The 12,026-nt window shown below is 37.1% G+C and overlaps 1 protein-coding gene across 1 annotated transcript in view; it reads left to right on the plus strand.

The window, feature by feature from the left end:
* Positions 1–5,312: 5,312 nt before the first annotated feature.
* Positions 5,313–12,026, plus strand: part of mrc2 (mannose receptor, C-type 2) — an 82,584-nt gene continuing 75,870 nt past the window's right edge. The window contains exon 1 of the mRNA XM_001343974.9: positions 5,313–5,575. Coding sequence (XP_001344010.4) covers positions 5,464–5,575 — 112 coding nt within the window. The 5' untranslated portion in view covers positions 5,313–5,463. The remainder of the gene's footprint in view (positions 5,576–12,026) is intronic.

The raw sequence follows: 12,026 nt of genomic DNA on the forward strand, positions 1-12,026 counted from the left end.
ATGCTAGAATCATGCTAACAACATGTTAATTCATGCTAGAATCGTGCTAATTCATGCTAGAATCATGCTAGTAACATGCTTATTCATGCTAACAACATGCTAATTCATGCTAAAATCATGCTAGTAAAATGCTAATTCATGCTAGAATCATGCTAACAACATGCTATTTCACGCTAGAATCATGCTAATAATATGCTAATTCATGCTAGAATCATGCTAGTAACATGCTAATTCATACTAGAATCATGCTAACAACATGCTAATTCATGCTAGAATCGTGCTAATTCATGCTAAAATCATGCTAGTAACATGCTAATTCATGTTAAAATCATGCTAGGTACATGCTAATTCATGCTAGAATCATGCTAGTTACATGCTAATTCATGCTAGAATCATGCTAGTCACATGCTAATTCATGCTAGAACCATGCCAGTCACATGCTAATTCATGCTAGAATCATGCTAACAACATGCTAATTCATGCTAGAATCATGCTAGTCAAATGCTAATTCATGCTAGAATCATGCTAGTCAAATGCTAATTCATGCTAGAATCATGCTAACAACATGCTAATTTATGCTAGAATCATGCTAGTCACACACTAATTCATGCTAGAATCATGCTAGTCAAATGCTAATTCATGCTAGAATCGTGCTAACAACATGCTAATTTATGCTAGAATCATGTCAGTAACATGCTAATTCATGCTAGAATCATGCTAGTAACATACTAATTCATGCTAGAATCATGCTAACAACATGATAATTCATGCTAGAATCATGCTAGTAACATGCTAATACATGCTATAATCATGCTAACAACATGCTAATTCATGCTAGAATCATGCTAGTCACACGCTAATTCATGCTAGAATCATGCTAGTCAAATGCTAATTCATGCTAGAATCGTGCTAACAACATGCTAATTTATGCTAGAATCATGTCAGTAACATGCTAATTCATGCTAGAATCATGCTAGTAACATACTAATTCATGCTAGAATCATGCTAACAACATGATAATTCATGCTAGAATCATGCTAGTAACATGCTAATTCATGCTAGAATCATGCTAACAACCTGCTAATTCATGCTAGAATCGTGCTAATTCATGCTAAAATCATGCTAGTAACATGCTAATTCATGTTAAAATCATGCTAGGTACATGCTAATTCATGCTAGAATCATGCTAGTAACATGCTATATCATGCTAGAATCATGCTAGTAACATGCTAATTCATACTAGAATCATGCTAGTAACATGCTAATTCATGCTAGAATTATGCTAACAACATGCTAAATCATGCTAGAATCATGCTAACAACATGCTAAATCATGCTAGAATCATGCTAACAACATGCTAATTCATGCTAGAATCATGCTAACAACATGCAAATTTATGCTAGAATCATGCTAACATTATGCTAATTCATGCTAGAATCATGCTAACAACATCTATCTATCTATCTATCTATCTATCTATCTATCTATCTATCTATCTATCTATCTATCTATCTATCTATCTATCTATCTATCTATCTATCTATCTATCTTTTCATACTTTTTAAAACTGTTTAAATAAACTATTACCGTCAGGCTTTCACAAGCCAGCCTCAAAGTTTGTTCTCAAACTTTAAGAATCTAGTTATTATTCTGCTTCTTCTTCTTCTTCTTCTTTCTTCTGAGACTAATTTTAAAGTCTATCTCCTCCTAACCCTTTCAAGCTTCATACCTCAAACTTTCGTCAAACCTTCAAACTGGTCTGACTCGGGTTGCTATATCTTTTCCGACTGATCCGACTTTCGGTTTTCCGAAAAACGACCCGGAAAATTCCCAAAATTCCCATTGACTTAACATTGGGTCAAACTTTGTCACCTCATAACTCTGCATCAGACTGTCCTACAGACTTCTAACTGGGCTCATTTAACTCAGTCTAGCCAGCAGCCAATAACTGATGACCTTTAAACTTACTAGCCACTCCCTAGCAACCACTTTTGGCACCCTAGCAACTGTCCCATAGACTTCCATTGTAAAAGACTGCCATTGACTTAACATTGAGTCAACCTTTGTGAGCTCATAACTCTGCATCAGACTGTCCTACAGACTAATGGCTGAGCTCATTTAACTCAGTCTACCAAACTGCCAATAACTGATGAGCTTTTAACTTTCTAGCCACACCCCTAACTACCACATACTGCACCCTAGCAACTGTCCCGTAGACTTCCATTACAAAAGACTCTCATTGACTTAACATGGGATCAAACTTTGTGAGCTCATAACTCTGCATCAGACTGTCATAGAGACTAATGGCTGAGCTCATTTAACTCAGTCTAGCCAGCAGCCAATCACTGATGGCCTTTTAACTTTCTAGCCACACCCCTAACTACCACATACTGCACCCTAGCAACTGTCCTATAGAATGTAATTAGCTGTGCTATCAAATGCTTATAATTCTAACATGCTAATGACATGCCAATCATGCTAGCAACATGCTACTCATATGCTAATCATGCTAATGACATGCTAACTCATACTGGAAACATGCTAATGACATGCTAATTTGTACTAGAATCATGCTAGTAACATGCTAATTCAAACTAGACTCATGTTAATAACTGGCCTACATGCATATCTTTGCATAGCAGTGTCCTATTGACTTGGGGGATGGCTCATCTGACTCAGACAACCAATGAGCATCTCAATATGATAATAAAGCTCACAAGCCACGCCCCCAAATTGATTCCATAGACTTCCATTAAAATAGGCCAAGATGCATATCTTTGCATAGCAGTGTCATAGAGACATGGGGGTTGGTTCATTCGACTAAGACAACCAACCACATTCAAGTTCACTCTGTAACCTCGCCCATAGCAACAAAACAGAGTACCCTAGCAACCATTCATCAACAGCTATATCTCAGCATCAGAACATCGTAGAGACTTGGAGATTGGCTCGTTTGACTCATGCTAGCAAACGGAACTTCCTATATGCTACACATGCTAGCAGTGACTAGCTACATGCTAATATTGACTAGCCCAGTACTGTAACTTGCTAGAAATGCTTACTAAGTATAAATGTTTTATCAATCATGTATGTGAGGCTTGCCTAGTAACCAACCAGGGTACCCTAGCAACTGCCTAGCAACCACCCAAATTACCCTAGCAACCGCCTAGCAACCACCTAGCAACGGCCTAGTAATGCCTTAGTAAGGGCCTAGCGACCACTCAGGACACCCTAGCAACCGCCTAGCAACGCCTTAGCAACCACTCAGAATACCTTAGCAACCACCTAGCAACACCTTAGCAACCACCTAGCAACCACTTGGGACACCTTAGCAACCGCCTAGCAACACCTTAGCAACCACCTAGCAACCACTCACAACACCCTAGCAACTGCCTAGCAATGCCTTAGCAACCACCTAGCAACCACTCAGGACACCCTAGCAACCACCTAGCAACACCTTAGCAACCACCTAGCAACCACTCAAGACACCCTAGCAACCACCTAGCAACGCCTTAGTAACCACTCAGAACACCCTAGCAACCATCTAGCAACCACTTAGGACACCTTAGCAACCACCTAGCAACACCTTAGCAACCACCTAGCAACCACTCAGAACACCCTAGCAACCGCCTAGCAACACCTTAGCAACTACCTAGCAACCACTTAGGACACCCTAGCAACCACCTAGCAACACCTTAGCAACCACCTAGCAACCACTTAGGACACCCTAGCAACCGCCTAGCAACACCTTAGCAACCGCCTAGCAACACCTTAGCAACCACCAAGCAACCACTCAGGACACCTTAGCAACCACCTAGCAACACCTTAGCAACCACCTAGCAACCACTCAGAACACCCTAGCAACCGCCTAGCAACACCTTAGCAACCACCTAGCAACCACTCAGGACACCCTAGCAACCACCTAGCAACACCTTAGCAACCACCTAGCAACCACTCAGGACACCCTAGCAACCACCTAGCAACGCCTTAGCACCCACTCAGAATACCCTAGCAACCACCTAGCAACCACTTAGGACACCTTAGCAACCACCTAGCAACACCTTAGCAACCACTCAGAACACCCTAGCAACCGCCTAGCAACACCTTAGCAACCACCTAGCAACCACTCAGAATACCCTAGCGACCACCTTGCAACACCTTAGTAACCACTTAGCAACTAGTCAGAACACCTTAGCAACTGCCTAGCACCACCTTAGCAACCACCTAGCAACCACTCAAAACACCCTAGCAACCGTCTAGCAACACCCTAGCAACCACCTAGCAACTAGTCAGACCACCTTAGCAACTGCCTTGCACCACCTTAGCAACCACCTAGCAACCACTTAAAACACCCTAGCAACCGCCTAGTAAAATGCTAATTCATGCTAGAATCATGCTAACAACATGCTAATTCATGCTAGAATCATGCTAGTAACATGCTAATTTATGCTAGATTTATGCTAACAACATGCTAATTCATGCTAGAATCATGCTAGTAACATGCTAATTCATGCTAGAATCATGCTAACAACATGCTAATTCATGTAAGAATCATGCTACTAACATGCTAATTCATGCTAGAATTATCCTAGTAGCATGCTAATTCATGCTAGAATCATGCTAGTAACATGCTAATTCAACCACTTCAAACTTTCAGATTCGGCTTTTCAAGCCACCATAAAGTTTGTCCTCAAACTTTAATATCTAGTTGAATTTAATCCATTTTGGAATAAGGCTGTAACATAAAAAAAGTGGAAAAAGTGAAGCGCTATGAATACTTTCCGTATGCACTGTATAGAGATATATAGCCTTTATAAAGTCTTGAGCACCTTGACAAAGTTGTAATCTTTAATTAATGTTTGACCACAAGTGTTTCAATTTAATAAAATTGTACAAAAACACCTGTGAAAATGTTAATCAACGATTTATTTTGAAACTCACTGGACAATACAGTTATTAAAACCATAACAAAAAATGAGAATTTTAATGGTTTCATATGTGGAGGCTTCAAAGTGCTTCGTTTTTGTTATTTTGAGTAATACTAGACTAGTAAGCAAATTCTAAACATTAAGTAACACTATTGATTTTCCCACTGAGGTGTTTCAAACTTCTGTAGAATTCTCAGCCCTGTGGACACTTAACCCGGGGTGTCGACTAGTCATTCAAACTTCTTTCTCCACCTTCCTCCACTTCACTTTCCTGGGACGTGTGTGTATGTATGTGTGTGTGTGAGAGAGAGAGTGTGTGTGTGTGAGCGAGCGTTGTGTGTGTGTGTTGGTGTGTGCAGTGAAAGTGAACGGTCTGCTCCGCTCATTCAGCGCGAGCTCATCACAGTCAACGCACACAGCGACACACGGACACCCTCAAAGAGCCCGTCTGTCCTCCAGCAGCCCAGCCTCTCCTTCACCGGGATAGGGGAAAACAGCCGCTTTTCCTCCCCACAACCTCCACCTTTCCGCGGGCATGCATCATCAGCACCGGGAGCGCCGCTGGAGTCGCGCGTGGATCAGCGTTTGCAGATGCACTTTATATTTATTTCTAGTTTTGAGCCTGGAGCGGAGCGCCGTGCACTCAGGTAGGAAACATTTACCCTTCGTTATCACTTTTTCTTGTTTTTCCCCCCGACTGCTCCGTCACTTGCCATGCTTATGAGGTGTTTTGTGATTTAAAAAGTAATGGTAATGAAGTGAGACTTGGCTGTATATTGGGGTGCTGTTGTGTTTTGTTGGCTCCGGCTGCTCTGATGTGAAGGAATGCCACGAAAGTCCAAACTCTGAGTGGAACCAGATGTGGGAAGAGGAAGAGGGAACGGGGGAGGGGAGGGCGAGAGCTGGTGGTGGGGAGATTGATTCAACTTCTGCGACTCGGATCGTATGAGTCGATTCACTTAGAGATTTCTTCTGTCATTTGTTTTTCAGAGGACCTTTTTTTGTGGGTTGGGTAGTTATGCCGGTAGGTGGCGACAAAACAGGTGTTCTTTTATAAATTATTTGTCAGTCGATGGCAAGTTTGTTTAAAGTGATAAAAGAATAAAAAACGGAAAATTGCCCCATAATTCACTCGCTCTCAAGCCATCCTTTTAGTATATGCCTTTCTTCTTTTAGATGAATGCAATCAGAGTAGTTTAAATATTGTCTTGACCATTATAAACTTTAAAGGCTTAGCCCAAATGTACTTGGTCACTACACCCCCATTTTACCCTGTTTATTTAAGCCATAATATACAACGTTTCTGGACAGTATTTGAATTAAAAAAAGAAGTAGCCTACCTAGTACCCAGCATAAAATAACAGTAGCTAGCAGACCTAATATTTTAGTTACAGGTTTGGCAATCCTAACCCTCTGCATTTATGTTTTGGTGAGCTATCAATGTATCAAAAACCTGAGAAACTTGGGTTTCATTTCGATAGTGATCTGAAATTAATCACACAAGTAAATTCAGTTGTTAAATCCAGTTATTTTTCATTTATGACTTGTGGCAAAAGTAAAGTCGTTTCTCTCTTTTAATGACCTTGAGAAGGTGATCAATGCTTTTATTTTGGGAAGACTTGACTATTGCAACTCTCTGTATGTGGGTATTAGTCGAAATGCCCTGAATAGATTGCAATTAGTACAAAATGCGACTGCGAGACTTCTGACAACAAGTATGAGCACATATCCCCAGTTCTTTCCTCTCTGGGCTGGCTGCCTGTTAGGTCACGGATTGATTTTAAACTATTAGTTTTTGTTTTTAAATCCTTAAATGATCTGGCACCACCCTTTTTATCAGACCTCCTACATGAGTATAGTCCTGGTAGGGCACTAATTTCTTCTGAGTTTATTCTTTCGGTACCAAGGTCCCGGTGTAAGCGAAGTGGGGATCTGGCTTTTGCTGTTATCGCCCCAAAACTCTGGAACGAGCTTCCACCCCGCATCATACACGCTCCAACTATATCTGTTTTTTTAAAAAGCTTCTGAAACTCCATCTTTGCTCTTTAGCATTTGAGCCTTTTTAATGTTGAGGGGTTTGCCTTAATTGTTGTGTATGTGATGTAGGTTTTATTTGAACTATTATTGATTGTGTTCAGCACTTTGGGCAATGTTGTGCTGTAAAAAATGTGCTATATAAACTTTAACTAACTAACTAACTAACTAACATCTCGGCAGAGTCAGCATGGTTGGAAAAGGTGGTTGTATTCCTGATAAGAATATTTATTGTTGTCAGACTCCACTTTCACATAAATAAACGTGAATTAATACATCTAAACTTACAGCTAATCAGAACAGTCTGTGCCATGTCAAATGCCAGTCTGTGTTATGTCAAATCGCAGGCAACTACAAAAATCTGAGGTAAATCTTAAATGAATCAAAAAAAGGTAGCCAGATTTTGTTGCATGTGCAGTTATTTACAAACAGTAACCCAACGTTCTCCTCACAATATTCAACAAGCTTACTTTGATAAAAAAAAAAAAGTGCATTTTTGTGGCGGTGACACGAGTGCTGCGTTGAGTGATTGACAGGAGGCATGGCTATGCAGGACCACGGTGTGTGACGTAAGCTTGTTTTAAGGAGAGGAGAGAAAGCGCTTGCGGCCGTGGAGCTGTGTTCGTTGAAATCTCTCAAATAAGCAAGAGATCAAGAAAGCCCAGCTGATATTGTGTTATCAATCCTGTGGGAAAGCAATATTGAACTCATTGAAATATTTCTGCATAATGTGTTTTGGTAAAACTTAACAAATCCAAATGATTCAGGGCCTCTGATAAATCATTCATTGCTGAAGCCACCCCAATGCTCCGCCCCTGATCTTGACTCTTTCATGCGGTTAATGGTGTTGCATAGCGGCCTTTTTTTTAAGCTTCCAAAAACACAAAAACTCCATTGTAAAAACCATTTACCATCAGGGGGTTAACAGATGTCTTATTAAGTAGATTAATATATTTCAAATTTAATTTAATTTAAATTAAACTCGGTTCAGGCGGCTGTCGAATTTGAGTTCTCGACAACTTCTTGGCTAATCTGCCTTTTTATTTTTGACACATGATGTAAGATGTATTTTTACATCTATCTTTTGCAGGAAGTTTTGGTTTCTTGGAATTCCTGGTCTGTTTACTCCATCTCAAACAATTATAGCTCTGCGAAGAAATATCAAAACAGCTCTTCTTTTTCTTTTCCACCTATATTTGTAATGGATCTTTCCAATCTGGTAAATTTCCAAATAAAATGAAAATCGCAAAGATAATTCCACTTTATAAATCTGGAGATAAACACTACTTTACAAATTATAGACCAGTTTCTTTGCTATCTCAGTTTTGTTTTTGTTTTTTAATTTGGAAAAACTCTTTGTTGAAAGGCTTAATAATTTCATAGAAACGCATAACCTTCTGACGAGCAATATGGTTTCAGGAAAAATAGATTTACATCTCTGGCATTAACAAAAACTATTGAGAACATTACTAATAAGATAGATAAAAAAGAGAAGGTAGTTTGAATTTTTATAGATTTAAAGCAGGCATTTGATGCAATAATTTATAATATATTGGTAAATAAATTAGAAAAGGTATGGTATTTAAGGAGTATAGCCTTTCATTGGATAAGCAGTTATTTAAAAAAATATGCAACAGTTCGTGTAATCTGACAAAGTGATTTGACAGTCCTTAACAAAAATACTCCTTTACTCACCCTTTAGTGGTTTCAAGTCTTTTAAAATAAGCTTTTTTTAAAATAAATACATTGAAATCAATGGCTGCCAGAAGTAGTTCAAAGAAGAAAGTCAAAAATAGATTTTTTTCCCGGTGATCTATCCCTTTAATTTCAGCTTCAGTGCAGCATTTGACTTGTTCGGTGTTGTGTGCTTCTTGCTAGTCCACACTTGAATGCTATTTTCTCACTAAAAAGCAGAAAAACACTTGCTTTGAAAAGGCAAGTCTCGGAATGAGTCAGCGACTGCAAGAAACGATTCACTCACTTAAAAGGGGATTGCTCAGGATTTTGTCAGCTGCAGCAACACCATTAAACATTGCTTTTAGGTTTTACAGACTGTAAGGACAATTTTACCATTGAAGGGACAATCATTGTGTTTGTTTGCAGAAGCATGTTCTTGATTTCTCACTGCTCAGTTAACCTGTGTTCTCAAGCGCTTGATTCCCTCTGGAAACAGATGTGCCCTAAATATCCCGTTACACAATAGTGAGCTGCAGCTGAGGACTGTCTGCGTCTCTCGGTGGTCTTGTATAGTTTTTAGTGCTTCTCTCAACTTCACAGTCCGGCAGAGACAGGAGAGGTTTTTGCACCTCTGTGTCAGCAACTGTCACAGACCTATTAAAAAGGAAAAAAGGGTTAGGAAGAACAGAGCCGGGTTGTTAGACAAGCTAAACATACGTCACCGAAGACCCTGCTGCAGTTGCAGGCTGATGGAAATCAGATTATTAATTTTGAATCAATGATTTTCCTTTTCTTCTCATTTTCAAATATAGTGCTTTTTGACACATGTCACATCTAGCTTTGACACTAGCATAACCTGTTGAATTGATTTAAATTTTTTTTTTTGGTAAAATTATTTTTAGTTTAAGAGTTTTAATGACTAAAAGCTGTTAATTCCATCTATTTATTATGTAATATTTAAAATGAAATACTTAATTTTAAATCCAGTTGCAGTTTATATATATATATATATATATATATATATATATATATATATATATATATATATATATATATATATATATATATATATATATATATATATATATATATGAATGATTGTGCTTTCAATAGTGACTTTTATCAGGCATTTACCAGTATTTAGAATATTGCCCTTCATTGTGGGACAGTAGTCTCAAACTCAATTCCTGGAGGGCCACATCTCTGCATAGTTTATCTTCTACCACCTCCAACTCACACCTTCTTAATAGTCTCTGGTAGTCTTGAACACCTAGATTAGGTGGATCACCTGTGTTTGATTATGGTCCTTCAGAAATCCAGTTTGAGTCATATGTTGTAGGATTTTCTGACAGAAATTAAAGCTTTTTTTTATTATTTATTAAAAAAATGTAAATATTTTTAAATTGCAAATTTTTGGTAAGGCTCTTTGTAGATTATATAGAAAAGAAGTAAAGTAGTTTAGTTACAATTTAGCCTCATTTAATGACTATTAGATGCTTAAGATAATTAATTTTGTTTGTGAGCGACTGAATTAGAAACTTGTTCTTTATTCATTTATTATTTAAAATATTGATAGACATTGATAAAAAGATAGACAATGTCATAGTGAAAAATTATTTAATATTATTATTATTAATAATACTTTGCAGTTTATAATAATAATGATGATGATAGTTTAATCGTTTTTGCTATGTATATTTGGGCATTGTTTAGAAATTTTGGGCATTTCAATTTCATTTCATTTTCAATTTTAAACCCTACCCAGCGGGGCACCTTGATGTCAAAACAAAATAGAAAAAAACACTTAAAAAAATCAATAAGACTAATCGATGTGACTACCTTGATGTCAAAATGACAATGATCAAATTGACATCTAACATTTGTGTCAAAAAGCACATCAAAATAACTTGCAGTACTGTCCTGTAATCGATTCTTTGACATTTTTTTAAGCCAATGTTAGACGTCAATTTGATGTCTATTTGACATTAAAGTTTTTTACATGCATTGTAGCGATCCAAATTCTAGTGTAAATTTGTAATGCAAAGCTTTCAGATTAATAAAACCTATTTTGTCCTAATTTTGGTGGTTACAAGGGCATCATATATATATATATATATATATATATATATGAATGATTGTGCTTTCAATAGTGACTTTTATCAGGCATTTACCAGTATTTAGAATATTGCCCTTCATTGTGGGACAGTGGTCTCAAACTCAATTCCTGGAGGGCCACATCTCTGCATAGTTTATCTTCTACCACCTCCAACTCACACCTTCTTAATAGTCTCTGGTAGTCTTGAACACCTAGATTAGGTGGATCAGCTGTGTTTGATTATGGTCCTTCAGAAATCCAGTTTGAGTCATATGTTGTAGGATTTTCTGACAGAAATTAAAGCTTTTTTTTATTATTTATTAAAAAAATGTAAATATTTTTAAATTGCAAATTTTTGGTAAGGCTCTTTGTAGATTATATAGAAAAGAAGTAAAGTAGTTTAGTTACAATTTAGCCTCATTTAATGACTATTAGATGCTTAAGATAATTAATTTTGTTTGTGAGCGACTGAATTAGAAACTTGTTCTTTATTCATTTATTATTTAAAATATTGATAGACATTGATAAAAAGATAGACAATGTCATAGTGAAAAATTATTTAATATTATTATTATTAATAATACTTTGCAGTTTATAATAATAATGATGATGATAGTTTAATCGTTTTTGCTATGTATATTTGGGCATTGTTTAGAAATTTTGGGCATTTCAATTTCATTTCATTTTCAATTTTAAACCCTACCCAGCGGGGCACCTTGATGTCAAAACAAAATAGTAAAAAACACTTAAAAAAATCAATAAGACTAATCGATGTGACTACCTTGATGTCAAAATGACATCAAATTGACATCTAACATTTGTGTCAAAAAGCACATCAAAATAACTTGCAGTACTGTCCTGTAATCGATTCTTTGACATTTTTTTAAGCCAATGTTAGACGTCAATTTGATGTCTATTTGACATTAAAGTTTTTTACATGCATTGTAGCGATCCAAATTCTAGTGTAAATTTGTAATGCAAAGCTTTCAGATTAATAAAACCTATTTTGTCCTAATTTTGGTGGTTACAAGGGCATCAAAGTGTGGATGTCACAGTTTTGACCACATGGGTTTGCATCTTGACTTATTTTCTGACGTCTTGATGTTAATTTTGATGTTATTTTGACAGGGTTGGCAAAACTTATTTATAGTAAATAAATAGAATGGTTCAGTTACATTTTAGCCTCATCAGCTTTTAAATTAATATACAGTTGAAGTCAGAATTATTACCCCTCTTCGCCTAGCTAACCTAATTAACCTTGATAAGCCTTTAAATGTCACTTTAAGTTGTAT

This window comes from Danio rerio, chromosome 3 (assembly GCF_049306965.1).
Source record: "Danio rerio strain Tuebingen ecotype United States chromosome 3, GRCz12tu, whole genome shotgun sequence".
Lineage (NCBI taxonomy): Eukaryota > Metazoa > Chordata > Actinopteri > Cypriniformes > Danionidae > Danio > Danio rerio.